The sequence below is a fragment of the Passer domesticus genome, chromosome 20 (genome assembly GCF_036417665.1).
Source record: "Passer domesticus isolate bPasDom1 chromosome 20, bPasDom1.hap1, whole genome shotgun sequence".
NCBI classification, from domain to species: Eukaryota; Metazoa; Chordata; class Aves; order Passeriformes; family Passeridae; genus Passer; species Passer domesticus.
Window position 1 is genome coordinate 1,939,198 of NC_087493.1, and position 20,374 is coordinate 1,959,571.

General features: G+C 47.9%; 1 protein-coding gene across 2 annotated transcripts in view; it reads left to right on the top strand.

Moving 5' to 3' along the window:
- RPTOR (regulatory associated protein of MTOR complex 1) overlaps positions 1-20,374 on the top strand; it is a 101,226-nt gene that overhangs the window by 19,370 nt on the left and 61,482 nt on the right. For both annotated transcript variants that reach the window (XM_064395898.1, XM_064395899.1), the window contains exons 4-7: positions 8,116-8,274; positions 11,272-11,418; positions 13,634-13,809; positions 17,765-17,824. In XM_064395898.1, the coding sequence (XP_064251968.1) occupies positions 8,116-8,274; positions 11,272-11,418; positions 13,634-13,809; positions 17,765-17,824 (542 nt within the window). The remainder of the gene's footprint in view (positions 1-8,115; positions 8,275-11,271; positions 11,419-13,633; positions 13,810-17,764; positions 17,825-20,374) is intronic.

A 20,374-nucleotide genomic window follows, 5' to 3' on the forward strand; every position in this document is an offset into this window, starting at 1 on the left:
CCTGACTCATTAAGGTGTTTTTAATCAGAAAATTGCTTCATTAAGCAATTACTTTGCAATCAGAGGAGAACTGAAATCACCAAACAATTATTTAGTATTGAGAAGATGAAGTTCTTGCCCTGCAGGGCCCCAGCCTTGCAGCTCCTCCGTGGAGCATGATGCACTCTGGCCAGGGTATAAAGACAGCCAGTCTGAGAATTTACCAGTTTGTATTCCTGCAGCCTAAACTGGGCTCCCAGTAAGATCCAGGTTTCTGTTTAACAAACAAGAAGGTGCAGAGCCTTTAAAGAGCTCATAAAACTGAGGTTCTGGAGAAGGAATGGGGCTGACACTGATGCTTAGGATTTACGTTGTTTGACTAAGCAGGTTTGAAAGATGTGACCTGGGGTGTACATAAAATCCTGTTAGGGCACCCTGTGATGTGACCCATCGAGCTGTCACCAGGCTGAGGGTGCAGACCTGGCATATGAGAAGCAGATTTGAGTTCTTTTACCATTCCCTTTGTGTAAAAGCAAGCAATTATTTGCACAGCCCTCTCAGAATGGTTATTTGACAGAGAGGGAAGGATTTGTACCAAACACAGGAGGCTGGTGGGTGGAATTTCTGTGAACTTTGGCACAAACCTGCAGTGTGAAGCAGCTTGTAACTGCTGAGGAACACACCTGTCTTGTGGATGTATTGTAGCAGCAACTCAAGGTTGGTTGTCCTGATTTTTGTCTTCCCTGTCAACATCAGTTCTCATGAACAAACTGCTCCGAGGCATTTTTTTTGGAAGTGTTATTGGATCCCGAGCCTGCACAGTGAGGATTAGGTACTTTGGAATTCATTTCACATTGGACTTGAAAGCAAGGTCAGAGACTGCAGAGGGAAGGTAAAGTCCCCACTGCTGGCTCCAGGCACAAGAGGGGATGTGCCACACTCAGAGCTGGCTCCTGACACCATCCTGTCCTGGCATCAGCAGGTCCAGCAGCCTCGGGCTGCTCCAGAGGGAATCAGCACAGGGGAGATGAGAGGGGTTTGAAATGCACCCTGATATCTGCAGAGGACTTGCCTCAGACTGGCAGGAGTCTCCCTTTGGCTTAGTTTAGTATTTAAATTAAAGCATCTCAAAGTTATAGTTTGTCTTCACTGTAATGAATATTTTTCAAGTTAGCAATGACTAATAATTTTATCAGTAATGTTTTCTCCTGGCCTGTGTTAACCAGGTTAAACTGCTGCCTGTAACATCAATTTGGGATTTCCAGCACACTCCCTTGTACTTAAATATGCAGTTTTTATTATCTTGGCCTAATCCTCATGAATTTGCATCAGGGTAATTTTATGTGCCCACAGCCTAAAATTAAAACACCTTAAAGGAGGTGGTGGTTTTTTTTTTTAATATAAAATTAAGAAGTTTGGAGTCTGTGGATATGATTCAGAATAATTTGTATTTGCATGATGTGTCCAAGCAGAGTTATTGTGGCCATATCAGCATGGGCTTGAGGTGATTTGGTTTGTGATTGATGGGCAGTGGGGATGAGCTGCAGTCACTTCTTACAGGGCTGAGTTATCTCTGAGCTTATCACACAACAGGATCAGGGTGTCTCTGCTCTCTGGAGTCTGCAGGTTAGGCTGGGATCTTGCCCTGGGATCCTGGGCTGGGATCCTGCCTGGAATCCTGCCCCTGGGATCCTGCCTGGCACTGCTGGGTCCTGCCCTGGGATGTTTATTGTGGAACTGTGCAAACCCAAAAAGTGTTCACGTGCAGCTCTAAATCGTGTGTCCTTTGATGTGTCTCCAAAGGCAGTGTAAGTGCAGGATCCCAAACCTGCCTTTGATGCAAGAGGAGAGCTGTGCTTTAGTCAGTATGGAAGTGAAATCACGGTGACTTGCAGGGCTGGGTTATTAATCACCGTTTTGGATGAACCAAAGAACAAAGTATTTTTGTTTGTGAGGGAAGAGCTGTAGTTTTTCGCTAGAACAGCTTCCCCCTCAGCAGGCCTGGAAGCAGGCCAGCCTGGCAGCACATGGAGACAAACCCTGGGAGAAGCCTGTAGTAATGGAGTTAGGGAGAGGAAATTGGTGAGTACAGAAGAGTGGCAGTGAAAATCCTCTTGCAGAGCTCTGCTGAGCCCTGCCCGTGGCCTGAGCCCTGCAGTGCCTCTGGCTCAGCCCTGCCTGCAGCAGGCAGTGCTCCTGCCCCTGCCTGCCAGGGATGTTTGTGGCTGTGCTGGATGAGTCAGCCTACAAAACAGATCCTCTTGGAGCTTCCCAGAGCCTTCCCTCCGTGGACAAAATTAGGGATTCTCCCCCACCTGCCTGTTTTATCAGCAAGTCTTTATATATGGACTTTCCTCCAAATCTGTGTTGAGATCTTGTTAAATATCCTCTGGGATGCCAAATGGCTTTATATCAAAAAGATACTTCCTCTCATCTCAGTGCTCTTTGATTTCTTTAGGAAACTCTACAAGATAAGAGTTTGATTTGAAAAGTCTGGCTTCTCATTAGAGATGCTGAATGGGCTCTTCCCCAAAGTGTTTGTTCATGGTTCTGTTTGTTTATTATTATTCCACCAACGTGCCCAGCACAGAGCTCAGCCTGGATTTCCTTTGGATTCCTTTGGAAAGTGATGTAATTTTTCCAGCTTTCCCCTTTCCTGGTACCCAGGTGCTTTCAGAGGGGTTTTACCATCTACAGGTGATGCTCAGTCATTCAATACTTGAGATAACTCAGTTTGTACTTTTTGGTTCCTGCAGATGGGATGGGGCTGTGGGAACTGGGGGGTCTCACTGTGTCACCCACCGTGGGTGGGGATGGCTGCACCAGCTCTGGGCTTCTCAGCTTGCTCAAATTGTCTGGTCCCATCTTGGATTTTCCTTTTTTTCTTTTTCTTTTTGGGCATGTTCCTGTTCATTCCTTAGATGCTCCAATGTGTTCAGGAGATTTAAAAAGTAAAATATAATGGTGCTGCTTTGCTATGTGGACCACATGTTCATCCTGGCTGTGAATTTTTGACATATATGTGCCTGTTTTATGTGTCTGAGCCCCACTTTGTTCCAGACACTCTCAGGAACACATTGCATCGAACTGGCAGCTGCCTTATATAAAGGGGAATATGAATTAATTCAATTTTATGCTCTTCACTTAAGAGAAAACTTAATCCAAGATTTTTAGTGTTCATCTTTAACAGGTCTTCAAGCATCTCTGTCTGGGGTGGTTTTATCTTTTGCCTTAGAGTGAGATATTTGCCTCAGTGTGGCTGAACTTCCCATGGGAGAGCAGGGATGCTGATCCAGGGTGGACCCCTGAGCAGCAGGGATGGGTTTGTAACACAGCCAGGAGAGCTGGTGTGGAACCTGCCCACCCTTGCCCTGGAAGCTGCTGGTGTCATTCCTCTTGGGTTTTAGTCACTTCTTTGTGAGGCTTCTTATAGTAGAGTTTTTTCCAATTTGGGCATTGTTCCAAAACCCCTCTCTTGGAATAATTAGCTTGCTTTGATTCCTTTTAATTAAATCATGTGGAGTAGGCTGGCTGTGTGCATGGCACAGTCACAGGTTTCATGTCTTCTCTGCTTTTGGAAACTGGGATGCAGATCTGCTCCAAGAGGCAGCTGCACCCTGGGCTGCTCCCTGGGATTTGGATTAGGAAGAAGCATTGCTGAGGAAGAGGGACAGCTGCACCTCAGGGTTTGGGATCCACCATGGGCAGGCTTTGCTGATGTGAAGCTGATGGGTTCTGCACTGGGATAACTGGGCTGGGACTGGTTCCTCCAGGAAATCCCCCCCAGCCCTGCTCTGAGGTTCCACAGGGCAGGAAACCTTCCAGTCCCCAGGGCTGTCCATGTCCTGCAGGTGTGGAATCATGGACTTGGCTTGGAGGGGACCTTGCAGACCACCCAGAGCAGCAGCTCAAGAGGGAGCATTGGAACCTCACACACTGCAGCTGAATTGCCTCTGTTTTATTTCTTTTACTCACCACATGCAGTGCCTTGTGTGTGCCACTTGCATTTGGGATTCTTTGTCACCCAGAAGCTGTTTAAAAAAAACCCAATCTCCAGCCAAATAAAGCTTTTATATCTCATTATGGATTCTGGGTAGGAGCATCCTTCTTCTGCAAGGAGGTGTAAAAGGCAGTTTCAGTATAAAATACTGAATGTTGGAGTAGTTTCTTCTGTGGATAAATTTGGAACACATTCAGTAAGGTATCTTAGGGATAAAAGGGGAGTGACTTCAGGATTTGTTCTGCTGAATGAGAAGAGGATGGATGATGTTATAGCTTGTGAAGAGCAGAGGCTCTGGATGCCAGCAGAGACATTTGTCATACATTTTTCATACACTTTGTATCTGCTGGGCCAGGGTTGGGGTTTTGGCGTGGGATCACACACAAGCTGTGGTCTGAGCCTTGTGGAGTCCTTCTGCAACAAAGACTGAGCTCTGGGGCTGCAGGAGAGTGAAAGAGGAAGGCTTGAATTTTATAGCTGTGATGAGAAAATAGGTTTAACCTCATGTTTTCTTAAGGGGAAAAAAATCCACCTCCCTGCTGGCAGAGCCGTGGGGTTCCAGCAGTGCCTGCTGGGCTGGGCAGTGCCAGATGGGAACCTGGCCTGGCTTCCAGAGCTTTCCATTGCCACTGAGAGTTAAGCAACATCAGCAACTTCAGTCCCCTGTTCTGTCACCTCTGGCACTCTGCATTCCTTCCTCTTCACGGGACCTGGTCCTGAGCTGAGTTTCCTGGACTCAGCAGCTGGCAGGGTGAGCAGAGCTGAGTCTGGGAGGTGATGAGGAGCCAGTTCTGGTGGCTCAGGTGACAGCCAAGCCTTTGGCACAGCCACAGAGCTGCTGCAGCCCTGGCTCCTCAGGAAAGGGGTCTCTGCCTGGGGTTTCTCCTCAGTGTCTTGGCCCCATTAAAAATGAAAGGAAAACCTGTCATTAGGTGAAGTTTCCAAAGCAGAGCCATTAATTTGAGCTCAAAATCCAGAGGACTGTGGGAATTTCTGCAGCCAGTGCATCCTGAGGTTCCAGAGGGCAGGAACTGATGAATCCACTGAAGGGGATTTTCCCCTCTGGACAGGTTCGTGTTGGAGAGGTCACTGCTGGTCCCTGCTCGGCAGTAACACCTGGCTGGTTTCTTTTCCCTTTGAAAGAAGTAAATCTCTTGTGAAACAAACAGACAGTAATGTGGGAGATCATTCTGTGGGATGTCAGGGGATGATTGGCACCATGGCTTCAGAGTGGCACCATCTCACTTCTCATTTCAGCATTAAACATGGGAAATGTCCACAGGAAAACCACTTGGTGCTACCCCAGACTGGCTTCTTTTCCTGGTTTGGGTGCCAGAACTCCTTTCTATTGAAACTCCTCCCATTTCCTGCAAATCTGTCAGTGCAGTGTTCTATCAGTTCTGAAGTTCCAACACTGAAAGGTGAAATGTCTTAAAAACTGGCATCCTATCTGTCACAAGTTAACAGGGACTGTTAACTGTTTATCCAAGGCTGGATAAACCAGTGAGCGTTTCACAGAAATCTGGCGATACACAAGCAAAACTTTTAACTTTGCCTGTGTGAGCAGAATAATGAGAATCTCCTGATCAGGCCGCCAGGTTATTGCTTTGGACAGGAGCTTTCCAGTGAGGCAGGAGGTGATCAGGAGCTCACACTCCCACAGAAGAGCAGCTGCCATCCCCGTCAGGGCTGGGCCAGCTCTGCTGCTCCAGATGCTGTGTGCTGTCTGCAATGGCACAGGGAGCACAGGCTTCTTGCAAACAGCAGCAAATACCTGTCAGCAGCACCTGCTGGTGGCAGCAGGGCAGCCTGGTGTTCAGGGCAAGGCTGATAAAACCAGCAGAAAACAGCCCCAAGTCTGGGCAGTGGCTGTGGCACCTCCAGGAGCTGCTGAGGTGAAGCCCCACGGAGCTCTGGGGCTCTGTTACCTTTTGCCCTCATTAGTGCTGGAAAGCTGTGCTGGGAGCTGGAGGGGAAGGAATCAGCACCTTGACAGGGAAGGAAGAGGAATAACAATGGGAGAAAGAAAAAGACAAAAAAGGCACCACCTGGGCTGGTGTGTTACTCACAGACCTGGTTCTTGTCATAGCTAAAACTCCCACCTGAGTCCTGAGCTGGCATCAGGGCTCAGACTGTGCTTATTCACAGCTCCCTCCCCTCCTTTCCATTCCCTCGTCCTCGTGTTTCTTCAGGCCCAAATGATCTGTTTGCAGTTTGGAAATTGAGATCTACAGACTTTAGTTGTAGAGTCTGAATCCACCTCCATTAACTGCGAGCTGTGTTTAATATTGATGCTCCAGGGACGTGAGGAGGGATGGAATGAGCCTGTTCTCCTGAGGGAAAAAAAAGCTGAAATTCCCCAGCACTGTGGTTTGGGTGGCTGGTGAAGCTGCCAGCAGCCAGGCTGGGATTTAAGGGGCACATTTTTGCAAATCAGTGTCTTTATCACTGCTCTGAGTGCAGAGAGGAGGAGGTGGGGGCTCCGTGGGATGATTAATGCAACCTCTTGGCTTTCCTGAGTGCTGAGGTTCCCAGAAAGGATGAGGGTGTCACATCACTACTTCTTGCTTCATATTTTTCCTCCTTTTGCTTGCTTTTCCTGGGTGTTGCCATCATTAAATGCTGCCATTCATTGTTCCCTCTCCCCTGCTGGTTGGAGACTCTGACTGTTAATTGAGCAGCACTCTGTCTGCTCTTCAGGCTTCTCTGATAAACAATTTAAATCCTTCATCCTCTTTTCCTGTGACATTTTAAGATTTTATCATATTTGGCTGTCACAGAGAAAAACCTAAAAAGCCCCAAATTCTACAGCCTTGGTTTGGTTTATAAACAAGCTCCCAATGGCAGCTCTTGGAGCGATGTGTTTGTCCTGCTCTTAAATCTGGGTCTTTATTTCACTACATCAGATTGAAGGTTTTTATTGTGATTCTGGGGTTTGAGTCTCTGCAGCTCTGGAGAAGAGAGAAAGAGCCAGGCTTTTGTCTTTCAAAGGACAGTTGAAAGACTTTCTGTTATTATTTGGCCTTACTTCAAAAAATGCACTTTTGAGCGTGACAAACCAGCTCCTACCTGGGTGTCTTGAACTCAGCCAAGCTGAGAGGGGTTTGAAGCATTGGGGTTTTTGCCAGTTTGATTTTTCCTCCATCCTCCAATGTGCCCCGAGTCTGGTGCTCACAGGAATGGTAACGGGGTGTCCAGAGGCACAGCTGGGGGAATACATCCGTTTTTCCCAAGGCAAAGGACAGTTTCCAAGGGCTCTCCATCACTTTTCCCCTTATTACCAACTGTATGAATGTCAAATTCCTGGGCCTTCTGTGTCCTTTTGTCTCGAGAATGGTGTCAACCTATACAATTTTCTCTCTTCAAGAAAGGGAATTTGTTCAGTTGGAGGTGTAGAGTCTGAATTGGAGGATTGAGTCAGGGGTTACTTGTGAGACTGGCTAATGTTGAAACAGATTTCACCTTCCTCAGGCTTTCTGAATATTAATAATTGGAAGTGAGTGAGTGAGTGGGAGCTGGGAGCTGTGCTAAGCCCCCTCCAACCTGTGCTGTTGGTGTGTGTGAGTCCCACACAGCAGCAGACACACTTTGTTTATCCAGCCCCACCACCAATGCTCTGTGTTTCCTTTCCCAAAGCAGCCAGTTCCTACCCACACTGGCATTGATGCCTGGAAGGGGTACCTGCAACAGAGGCTGGACAGAGCTAAAGCAATAAAGTAGGGATTTCTTGAAAGGTCTCAAAGGATACACCTTGGGCAGTACAAGAGCCCAGCCAGGGCTACACCTAAGATGGATGATGGGTCACGAGTTTTCACACTTTGATTTTTGGTCCATTTCCACATTGGGGTTCATTGTCCAATTGCATTGTCAATTGCAGCTCCAGGTGATGCAGTCCCACCCTCCCAGTTTGCTCTCCTCCATTCCCTGTTTGCACTTTTTGGGCTGAAGGTGCAGCGGTGTCCTTGGTTCTGGGGCTGCAAAAGGATTGTTCTGTGTCCCTGAGCTGTGAGGAGAACTGCTGATACTTTATTTGGAGTTCAGAGTTCTGTACCAATGCAGTGCAGAATCTGGGAAATAAAACTTCAGGCACCAGTAGCAGGGGCTGTGAGCAGTGACTGTGTCCCCTGCTGTCCCAGGCCAGGTACAAGCAGAGCCTGGACCCCACGGTGGACGAGGTGAAGAAGCTGTGCACGTCGCTGCGCCGCAACGCCAAGGAGGAGCGCGTGCTGTTCCACTACAACGGGCACGGCGTGCCCCGGCCCACGGTCAACGGAGAGATCTGGGTCTTCAACAAGGTGGGTTCTGGGCTGGCACAGGCTGGCAGCCTTCTGGGGAGCTCAGCTGGCTGTGAGTCCTGCAGTCTGACTGCTGGAGGGACCCTAAAGCCCGCCCAGTGCCACCCCTGCCATGGCAGGGACACCTCCCGCTGTCCCAGGGTGTCCAAGCCTCAGTGTCCAGCCTGGCCTTGGGCACTGCCAGGGATCCAGGGGCAGCCACAGCTGCTCTGGGCACCTGTGCCAGGGCCTGCCCACCCTCACTTGTAGAAATAAGCAGACAGGACTCAGTTTCTTCATCAAGAAGAAGTCTTTTCTATATTTACATTGTTTATAAATATAAGTTATTTGGGGGTGTTCGTTGAGATGGAACAAGAGATGGAACAAGAAATTGAGCAAGATCCTTCTTATTTACAGAAAGGAAACTGTGGGCACTTCACTCCCTTGAAGGCCACTTCGTTGGTTTTAATTTTAATGGATAATTTGGAAAGTTGCACAGAAGCTAAAGCTGTAATAAATTCATAGGAAATTTTAGAAGGTACCCTGTTAAACTTCATTGGTAGCAATAGAGTGAAACTCAGTTTATTGGCTGGTAAGGGCTATTATATATGTCTATCAAATTCTGTCTTTCTAGATATGTTTGGATATTTTCTTCACAGATTCTTATGGGACAGATTTCTTGGTTTTGCAGGTGGTGTTGTATCAGTAAGGAGTAATGTTCTAGTTTAGTTGCTGTTTCATGAGCAAATCTCAATGTGGCTTCAAAAGGAGAAAAATCAACATGCCCCAACTTCAGACGTGTTTATTCTGACATTTTGAGGAGCTTTTCTGCAAATTTTAAATATCTCTGGGCTCTTCTCTAAGCAACTGGGGATGAAATCTGCCCACCAGCAGTTTCCAGCTGAGCTGTGGTTGTGGGAAGGGGCACAGAGGGATGGTGGGAGCAGTGTTGGAGCAGGGACTTCTCCTCCATACCCAAGCCAGGGAACAAACAGTGTGTCCAGCCCAGCATGGCAGCAGCACCAAAGCATCACCCTTTCACTCTGCTTCAACACCCCTTCTTGCTTCAAATTGCCTCATTTACATATCATTAGCAAATTTGATGTTTTATGTGACCCCCACAGTAGAGTTGGAACGTAAAATTCTTCTGCTTGGAAATGCCACAATATTAATCAGAGCTATAATCTGATCTTAGCTGGAGCAAGATGCCTTGGAAATATAAAGGTAAAACAATGCCTGCCCATAAAATATCGTTGATGAGATGTGTCAGAGCAGGTTTTTTATGTGGAACTTCCTGGGCTTGGAATGTGCTTCACATGAGGGGTGACCTTAAGAAAGGCTGTGCTGAAGTTGGGCTGTTCATGCCTCATCCCACCCCGCAGTGATTTGCAGAGCTCCAGCTCCCTAAAACTTCAGCTTTTATCAACAAATTTCCCTATTAATTCTAATGAAACAACCCAAACTGTTATATATGGGCAAAACTGGGTTTGGAAATGCCTTACCCCTCCCTGCCTTACATAACACATGGTTTATGATACCTCCTGTCTTTATCGACGCTGATACGTGTCCTTGAAAATTTGATTTTTGTAAAAAGTTTACTGGTTTTATTACAGCTATTTTAAGTCTCTTGAATTTAAATGAGAGTTATGATCCCATCCATCATCCTGCTGATGTTAATAGGAACATCACAGCTTTTCCTGAGGATTTTGGGCTGAGCTCAGGGTTGGAGGAACACCAGGTTGCTCTCTGCAGCTGAAAAGGATCCTGCTGGCAGCCACTGGGTGTTTGGTGGAGACTCTTTGCAGGCAGGAATCTGTGGTTTATATTTTCAGCTCGCTTGGTTCAGGATTGGCTCCTCAGAGCTGATTTTAAGTGGCTGATTTTTATCCTCTTGCCTCCAGTTATTTGGGGGTGTTCATTAAGATGGAAGACAAGGAACAGGATCCTTCTTATTTACAGAAAGGGAACTGTGGGCACCTCACTCTGTTGAAGGCAGCTTTGTTGGTTTTAATTTTAATGGATAATTTGGAAAGTTGCACAGAAGCTAAAGCTGTAATAAAATTATGAAGCATCTCGTTAGGCTCAGGCGGGGTAGTGCTGATGGGCTGCAGGGGCTTAATTAGCCATCCTGATTTATTGATGGGGTTTTCAGTTTAAGATGTTTGATGTTAAATTAAAGACAGCTGGTTTGCATCCTTTATCAGTGTTGCAGAAATTTGGGATAAAATTGGCCTATTAAATGCTGTTTGGAGTTGTTAGCACATATCAGAGCTCTAAATAGCTAATACTGAAAACTCTTGGCAAAGTTTTGGGCTGTTTTTTTTAAATTTTTTTTTAGAGTTGGATGTTTCAAATAATGCCACAATAAAATCAGCTTGTTGCTTGTGTTGACTTGGGTTCACGTCCTCATTATTGATAGATACTGACTGAGATTTGTATTCATTAATAAGTCCAATCTAGGTTTTATTTTGGGCTTTCAGAGTTGGGTTTTGGGGGTGTATTTTATTACCTCAGGTAGAAATGTGCCCTCTGTTGACAGAGTGACAAAACTATCCTTTGTCTCCTTAAAAAGGAAAAAAACCCAGAAGTTTCTTTCCTTGGTTAGGTAAAAAGCCACCTCATAGGACCTGGGGGACTTCACCTCAAACTTAAGGATGGCCAATTGGACAGGAGCCAAAAAGTCCCACCTGAGCAATTTACTGGAAAAAGAAGAGAACAAAGGAAAAAATGGCTTTTGTGAGGTGTTTTACCAGGAGCAAGAACCTCTTGCACCTGGCTCAATTTTTCTTTGTAAAAAGTTGTGTTATTTTGCCTTTTATTAAAACTTTTCTGTTTCCAACACCACCACAGAAGCCATCCTGCTGATTTTGTGCCTTCTAAGGTAGCTGAGCTATCCTGGCTGTGATATACATCTCCAAAAGCTCATGAGACCTGGCTGGAGGAGACCCCTTTATCAACCTCACCCAGTTGAGGCCCTGTTCCTTCCCTGGTGACTGCAGTGGTGCTTTCCTCCTGCAGAACTACACCCAGTACATCCCCCTGTCCATCTACGACCTGCAGACCTGGATGGGGAGCCCTTCCATCTTCGTCTACGACTGCTCCAACGCTGGCCTGATTGTCAAGTCCTTCAAGCAGTTTGCACTACAGAGAGAGCAGGAGCTGGAGGTGAGAGCTCAGGCTGCTGGCTTTTACTGAACACAAATGAAGTTTAAGCTTGCTTTGCTGTGTATACACTGAAAAATGTGTTTAAAACTGTCTTGGAAGGCAAATTAATTTGCAAATAACTTTGCCACTCTGATCTTTCTGGTTCAGTTTGCTATCCCATTAAACTTGGAATGATTTTTAATACAAGCACTAATTAAATGTTAATGTTAATAGAATCAATTTGGGCCCTAATGGTCTTTTCTGCTGAGATGAATGCTGAGGTGAACAAGACGTCATTATTTTGGTTGCAAAACTCTGGTATCTGGGGCTGTATTTTGATGCAGTTGTGGTTTTGTGCTGTTGAAGTGAATGCAAAAATGTGAAAGACCAAAAATCTGATCCACACAGGGATTGTCCTGGTGGTTCCAGTTCTGCAGAGTGTGGAATGCATTCCCAATGAAAAGCTGTCTTTGGTTGTAAATGGAATTAGTAATAAATTTGTTGGAGCAAATCTGAAATGCAAAGTGGAAGGGAAGAAGTTGGAATGTTCTGTGCAGCCTCCCCCCTACTGCCTGCAGCTCCCAGGGAAAGGACATTTGTAAAGATTCACTTCTCACACTTCTAGGACACTGGATTAGAAACCCCAAAACTTCAAGGAAGGAATATTAATTAGTCAGGCAACTGAGTGTCACAAATACAACCTCCAAACAGATGTTAAGTGTCCCTGCCTGTCAGTCCTTTCCTTTGGAATTCCAGATTTTGGAGATGCTTTGCGGGGGGGCTCTTTGGCAGGTGGAAATTCCAATGTGCTGAAGAAGACAGCCTGATAGCCTGGGATATACAGAGCATTTCATTATTCCTCTCTTCCCTAAAACAATTCCATATTTTGTAACAATGAGAAACTTGTCATAGTCTCTTGCTTGGGAAGAACAGGAAACTGCCAGACAGGGATCAATAGAATTGGTAGCAGAAGACAAAGAAGGTGGTCTACATGTCCTTCCCCAGGTTTCCCTGACAGCCTGGTACTTACTGGGATGTTTTTGGGACCTTTCTCCTTTGTTGATACAATGCTCTCTTCAGCACTTGGGGTTTGGTTTCTCATTCTGTTCCCAAGCAGGTTGAACAGGTCTGACTTCACCTTGCCTTTCCCTGGTTTCTTCACCAAGTTCCTTTTCCCCTTGGCTGGTGCTGAGCTCCAGAAGGGCTTGGAGGCTGCTGTGGGGGGAGCAGCCCCAGGGGACCTCTCTGTGAGGCAGATCCACTGCCCAGGTGGAGTTTGTGCAGGAAAACCTCTGCAAGTCCAGCCAAGGGAGAAGGATGAGCACAAGTGACAAAGTCTTTATTTCAACAAACATTCCATTATTCCATCTTCTCTAGGGTTTGTCATCTCGTGGAATGTGAGGCTACGTGGGACAGCTGCTTTAGTGTTGCTGCTCTTGCAGCAGAGGTTAACACTGCCAGTTAATTTGGTTATGAAAATACTTCCAGGGTTATGTATCTGCTTTTCATTCTGTCCTTAGATTTCATTAACTCCTGGTGCCTGACTGAGGCTGCTGCTCATGGGGAATAGAAAGCAGAGCCCTGCTACCAGACACAGCAGAGTGCTCACGGCGTCATGAAAGCATGAAGGGGAATTCATTTGGAAAATTATAAATTATCCAATTGTTCAAATTCATGAAAAGTGAAGCAAAGCTGCAACTCGTGCTCCAGAGGGGCTGCCAGAGTGATCAGGATAATTGTTCCTCATTTCCCTGCAAGGAGATCAGAGGAGTTTGCTCTTCCTTTAATCTGCCAGAGGGATTCTCACCTCCTGATTCTATATCTTGCCCTAATGAAAAAAATGCAAAATGTTGGAAAGAAACTTTGGTGGCTGAAGTTCACTTTGTTTACCTAGTTCTGAAAGGTGCTGAGAAGATAATTTATGTTTTCACTCCCTGAATTATTAGTCTCAGAGATCATATTCTTAGTCAAAATCTTAAACAGGAGAATCCCTGTGCTTTTGGAAAATGGGAATGTTGGTCTATAGGGCATTTTTACTTTATAGACTGAGGTCTGGTCTACCAGGTATTTCTGGACTGACTCTGGACCTAGTTGAGTGCTGCTAATGAGATGTGAGTTAAAGCTGTGCTGGTGCTGCCACAGTCACCAAGAGCTCCAGGGAGCACTGGCAGCTCTCCCTGGGGTATTTCCTGACCTTTCCTGACTCCCCCCTGGGGAATTGCCTTGTTCTCCACAGGTGGCTGCCATTAACCCCAACCACCCCCTTGCCCAGATGCCTCTGCCCCCCTCCATGAAGAACTGCATCCAGCTGGCAGCCTGTGAGGCCAACGAGCTGCTGCCCATGATCCCAGACCTGCCTGCAGACCTGTTCACCTCCTGCCTCACCACCCCCATCAAGATCGCGCTGCGCTGGTGAGTGAGGCCCCCCTGCCCCAAGAGCTGCTCCTGACCCACAGCAACCCTGCAGTATTGAACAGCAGCGTTGGAACTGGGCACTGGGGACAGAGGCTTATTAATGAGAGCTAGAAAGCTGAAAATATTGTTATCTGCTACTTATTGTGTTTTAGTTTCCAGCTCAATATCTAGGTTTGCTCAGATTAAGGGGGTTACTGATCTGGGAATTAAATATCTGCTTCCTCAGAGAGCAGGAATGGTACATAGTGCAATACAGCTCTCTGCAAACTGTCCTTTGCACAAATCACATTCCAAATATTGCAGTTGCTGTAAATAATGCAGGAGCTCTAAACAGTGCTGGAGTGAGAGGAAGGGAGTAATAAACCAGGGAAAGATATTCTGGAATGACAGCCCAAGTTAATTAGGCAGAAAGTTAGAAAAGGCTGCTCCAGAGAGCAGGAGCTTTCCAAGAGCAGTGTTTTACCCAACACCAAGGACCTGAGTGTGGAGCCCCCGGGGCTCAGAGGCTCCATTCCCAGAGGCTCTTCGAGCTGCTCCTCTCAAGTTTGTGCCAGAACGGAAAAACTTCAGGACATTTTCTGGATGGGCTTTGAACAGGCAGAAGCCCACAGACATTGCAGGTGGTGGTGAGAAATTGTCACCACAGCTCCAAGAGTTACTCACTGCCCTTTGGGGATATTTGTAATAAATCACAATTCTTTAAACTCTTTCTGTTTCACATTAGCAGCAAACTGAGCGAGTTCCTGTGGCCAGGCTCTGGTTTGGGTATGTGAAATTCTGTAGGAGAGGTTTTTTGGTGGGTTTTGTTCGTTAGATATGCTAAGAAAGGTTTTTTTTTTGGATACTGTGATCTGTTCAGGAATTTCCTGTTCCTCATCTCCATGGGAACGTGGCTGAGGGGCTGAGCAGGGCAGGTTCTCCACAGGCTGCACCTGCACGAGCATGGGAGATTCTCTGAGCTGTGTCTCAGGGTGTTTGACAGGAAAGGTGTGTGTAATACTGCTCAGGGGAAGGGTTTAAACACCTCAGCCTCGGCTGGCTGATGCTGGAAGGTGCCAAGGGAGCTCCTGAAAAGTGAAGAATTTCCTCCCATTTCCAGTCCAGTGATTGTGTGGTGTTTACTGCACTCTCAGGAATTTTGTTCTCTGATGAAGGTTATGCTCCTTGGTGTTCCCAGTTGATTGGCATTGTTGCAGGTGTGGTTTTATCCATGCATTCCTGTAAATAATAAGAGCTGCTGTGGATCATTGGTTTTTACTGATGTTAAACACAACAAATGCAAAACCAGACCCTCTGCTGCATTCTGAGAGTTTGATCCAAGCTGTGTTGATGTCCTAAAGCTGTTAACCAAAAATCAACACAGAGACCTTTGCCATTAAAACTTCCCTTTTCCTTCATCTCAGCCCTTTTCCTAAAGCTGACCCAGAACCCTGTGGAACTGCTTTTGAAATACAACATTTGTGCAGTTCCAGTCTGGCACTCTAATGAGGTTTCATATAGGGAATTTATGGGGAAATGAGAGCTTGGATAAACGTTTACCCATCCCATGTTGTTCTCTGTAGCAAAGTCACTGAAGGACAAAATCCCTCATCAGCTGGGGCTGCAGCTGTTTCTGTCTGATTCCAGGGAAGTGAAACTGATGCTGGGAAGAGAAGCACAGGTCAGCCAAGCCCTGGGGATGTGGGGCATGGAACTCCTGGTGCCAGGCTGCAGCTCCAGGGCCCTGGAGTGTGCCTTGGCCGTGTGGATGCTGATTGTCCTTGTGTGTAGTGGCTGACGTGTTCCAGACAGATCTGTGGCTATATAAAGCTCCGGGTGAGGCAGGCTGGGAGCTAAGCTGCAGGGATTGTTAATCCTGACAGATCTGGCTGCCGGGAGGCAGGCAGGGGTGTTGAGGAGTGTTTGGAGCCCTGCTTTACGCAGATCCCGGTGCCTCAAGGGCTCAAAGCACAGGCAGCTCCCCCGGAGGCTGAGCTCAGGGCTGACTCATGTGCCTGCTGTGCCATCGCTCCTGGAAGGTGCAAACGGGCTGCAGCCACACACTCAGCTGGCTTCAGGGCCTTGGGACTGTGAAATCCTGTCCATACAGAGGGGTAGGGATCCTGGAAAGGGCTGCAAAACCCCCAAAGGAGCAGAATGCTGGGGAGCTGCTCAGCCTGGGGGGTTTGAAATGTGCACTTTGTCCTCCAGAAGGCACAGCCAGCATGGGAAGGGAATGGGAAAGGAGCAGAGCTGTGCCTGCTGCTGCTCTGTTTAAGGTGTTTTGTGGGGTTTTCCCTAATGTATTCATTTTGCATTTCTGCTTGAGATTTTGGGGTCAGCTCAGCCAGTCCTCTGTCCCACATTGGTTTAGACAAACTAATCTGGGTTTCAAACTATTCCCATGATACTGAGCACCATTTCCTGTGTTTCTGGGTTTGAGTTGGGAGGGACCTGAAAACCCATCCAGTGCCACCCCCTGCCATGGGCAGGGACGCCTCCCACTGTCCCAGGGTGCTCCAAATCCTGTCCAACCTGGTCTTTGAGGCCTTCCCTTTATCTTTAATCTGGGAATATTAGGACCTTCCACTGTCCCAGGGTGCTCCAAGCTCTGTCCAAGCTGGCCTGAGACATTTCCAAAGCCACCTTGCTTTGGAGGCAGCAGATGTCACCCTGCAGTGCAGAGCTGTACTGCTCCTTTGGGCCTTCCAGGCACCACCAGAAGGGTTAAACTCTCCAGCCTCGTGCCAGGGACCTGGTTCTGCCAGCCTGAGTCTGCCTGGGGCTGTTTAGGAGGGAATTTCCCTGCATGGCTCTGTAATGCACTGTCGTAAGGATTTTATATTTCAGCAGATTGCACAGGGATCCCACTGCAGGCTCCTGGCTTCTTTATGGCTTCTCTTTCTGCTGGATGACGCACACATCAGGAGAGCAGCCTGGGGACCATGAGCTTTCCAGAGCCTGTCCCAGTCCTGGGCTTCAATGGATGCCCCTCAGGCAGGGGATGCCACAGGGAAAGTGGAGCAGTGCTCAGGATCTCAGCAGTGAGCTCTGCATGTCTTGTTTTTGATAAGTAATTGTTCTCCCCTGGATCTGGGGAGAAACCCTTTGGACATGGCTAATGTGGCTCTGGTGAGGGGAGATGGGACTGCTGGGCAGCTGAGCCCTTGGTGTCCCCAGAGTCAGGGCAAATGTCAGCTGAGATGCACTGAGGGGTGAATTCCTCCTCAACAGCAGCAAGTGGGTTCCTGAGGGGCTGGGGCACTGGGCTGGGGATGTGGAGCTGTCAGAGGAAGTCATTCCGAGCTGGATTTGCTGGGTTTCCATCCTGGAGCTGCGTTCCCACTGCTGCCCTGTGCTCCCGGGAGGGCTGCAGGAGGGGGCAGCTCCCCCTTCCCACACACTCTGCTTTAGCAGCTCTGGGGATTTTCCAGGCACTGCTGACAGGACTGCATTTCCAGGGCTGCTGTTCCTGGAGTAGTGGGATTTGTAAGGCTGAGGAAATGGAGTCAGCAGTTTTTTTAATGAAATAACGGAGGTGGAAGTGTCTGAACCTGACGTTCCTCCCGTCCCTCCCTCTGCCTTCCCATGCCAGCTCTCCCAGGGAAGCCCAGGCAAGGCTGGTCATTATTCCAGCAGCAAACCCTCCCTGCTGCTCCCCAGAGGCTGTGCTGGATGCTGGCAGTCCTTTTCCCCCTCCACGGTGTGCTGGAACACTTGTCACCCTGACAGGTACAATGGCCCAGTTGTGACACCTGGCATGGAAATGGCCCCAGAATCACGAGGGTGACAAATGGGTGACAAATGCTGAGGGCCTCGTTTGGCTCTGATCACACCCTGCTGAAGTTCCCTACCCAAACAGCATTTTAAAAGCAGAAACAGTGCAATAAAGAGCCCTCCTCCTGCATCCTCTCCACAGAGCCTGCTCATTAAACACTCAATTAGTGTGCTCTATTTTACTGTCTCTCCCCAGGTTCTGCATGCAGAAGAGTGTCAGGCTGGTGCCAGGAGTCACGCTGGATTTAATAGAGAAGTAAGTCAAGTTTTATGTGTGCTGGTGTGTCCTGAAAGGGGTCAGGAGAGCAGAAGCCTGGGTGTAAGTGTAAATTCTTACCAGGAAGGTGTTCCCAGAGCTCCCTGGGGTTCAGTGAGGGGGAGCAGAGCTGCCAAGGGCACCTGATCAGTAATGGGGTGAGATCACAGCAGCTCCCATTTCCTGTGCCATTTTTGCATGTTTGCAATCAGCTGAGTTCAAAAAGCCTCTCAGTGCTGCCAGCCCTTCCACAGAGGTGTGTTGGGTTAGCCAGGTTCATCAGCAGTGTTGGGATTTTTTAATTGTGTTAATTTTATATGGGAAAAATTGATTGTCTCCTTTCAGCTGGGGAGAGGGAGTGATAATTTGTATAAAGCTGTGTTTCAGGGACACTCATTGGACCAAAATAAAAATACAGTTTATAACTGACAGAGCAGAGACAAACCCTGTCTCTCAGAGGAGGTGTCAGGGGTTTTCAGGGCAAGGATTCACCACTGGGTGTTGCTTCCTCTGAAAGCTCTGGGGGAAATGTGCTGGGCTTTGGGTTTCTTGTGGCCTCGAGGAGATGGGAAGCAGGAAGGAAACCTTCCTGGGGCTGAGTGCCAGAGGTGTGCACAGGTTTGGGGGTGAGGAGGAGACACAGGCCACCTCAGGCCACTGCATAAACAACGGCTGTGGTATGTTAATTAATTAACAATTGCTACAAGAGTCTCTCTAATCAGAGACGTGGTGAGGTCACTGAAGGTCTGAGGCAGCTCTGACTCAGCCTCACAGAGCACTTGAATCTTAAATCTTTGAATAAAGGTTTCCTGGCAGAAATGAGTTTTTGTTCAGGCTCTTGGTCTGTGCTGTGCCACAGCACACGTGTGTGCCAGCAGCATCTTCCTGTGGATATCAAATATTTAAACCTCATCATCTTCCTCTGCTCCTTATATCAATTATAGAAAACACAGATTTTTATTACAGTCTCGAGACAGAGCTGGAATAATTCCTGGATTGCCTATGTGTATATTGTAATTTATAATTCAGTTGTCTTTAAAACTGGGGAAGGACTTTATATTGCAATTAAGCTGCAGACTTTGAGGCTAAATGAAGCTGCACCTTCTCTGAAGGGCTCCAATTTCCAATTATCCAGGCTCAGCCCATGTCCTGATGAGGGAACGTGGGGTGGATCCTGATGTGCATTTACATCAAAGATCTTCTGAGATGAAGCCAAAACAATGCCTTAGCTTAGAAATAAAGATCTTTGCTCTACCCAGACAGCAAAATATAAAGGAATTTTGGTGGAGTGTTGGGAATTTGGGAACTTCTGGCTGCCACCTGATGAGACTTTTGTTGGCAGCATCTCTGTCCATGTTTCTCCTGCCTTGGGGGCACTTTTCTGTTTGATCCCAAGGCTTCAGATCATCTGTGCTGGAGGTGTGGCTGCTGAATGACATGAGCTGGGCTTTGTTCTGCTTTCAAAAAGTTTGGAAAGAAACTAAGGAATGGTTTATGGGAATAAATCCATGGTAATGGGAATCCAAAACTGGGTGCCAAGAACTGGGGATGTACAAGGATGCTTTAAACTCTGTTCCTGCCTTGGGCTCCCTCTCCCAAAATCCCCCTCTCAGGGCACCAGGAATGGTGCATGGCATTCCTGGCATTTTCAGGTGGGGTCCATAGTGCAGAAGGAGGAAAAATCCCTGAGAAGGGGAAAGCAAACAACGCTTTGAGAGCTGTTCCTGCTGCTCAGAAGAGTCTGTGGCAGCCTGAGGAAATGGCTGTGCCTGGGCCCCAGCTCTGTGTCTCTGTCCCTGCAGAGGAGCTGGTCCCTCTGGTCCCTGGTGTCAGGGCTGGTGACAAAGGGCCCCTCTGGATGTCACCACATGGGGAAGGTGCTGCTGTGGCAGGAGCAGAGCCCGCCCCAGGCTGTCATGCACCAGCACCACATCCATAAAAGTCACCACAAATAACAAATGTGAGACTGAAATTAATGTTTGTTTCCACTTGAAGCATTATCAAATGTCAGGGGCTGGAAATTGCTCATGTTTTCATATCTGTTTATTATTTATAGTGGAAGGTGATAATTCATTGTTTGCCTTTGCACCTGGCTTTGGCAGTTGCAGCCCCTTGGTTTTCTTGTGGAAATGTCAGTGCAGGTGTCAGAGGTGATTTCTGTGTCTCCTGGGTGCTCCTGGCCCTGCTGTCAGGGGCTGCTGTGCCCCAGAGCCCTGGGGACTGCTGGGGCCAGCAGGAGTTTCCCTCTGCACTCACTCAGGGGGCTGTGCTGGGGTGGCTCCTTTGTCCCCTCTGTCACAAGGGCTCAGGCAGGGCAGGCACAGCCTGTGGTGAGTGCAGAGGGAGGCTGCTGCTCCCAGGCATGGTTTTCATGGCAACGCTGGGCTCACATCCTCTGCAGCACAGCCTCCCTGCCTTTGTCTTCCTCAGAGTTTGCCCAGGATCCCCAGCCCAGGCATGGCACACCTGGATCAGCCCTGGGGCTGGAGATGGGCACCTCTCTGGGCACAGGAGCTCTGTGGCTCCTGTCTGAGCAGCTCTGGCCAGGCC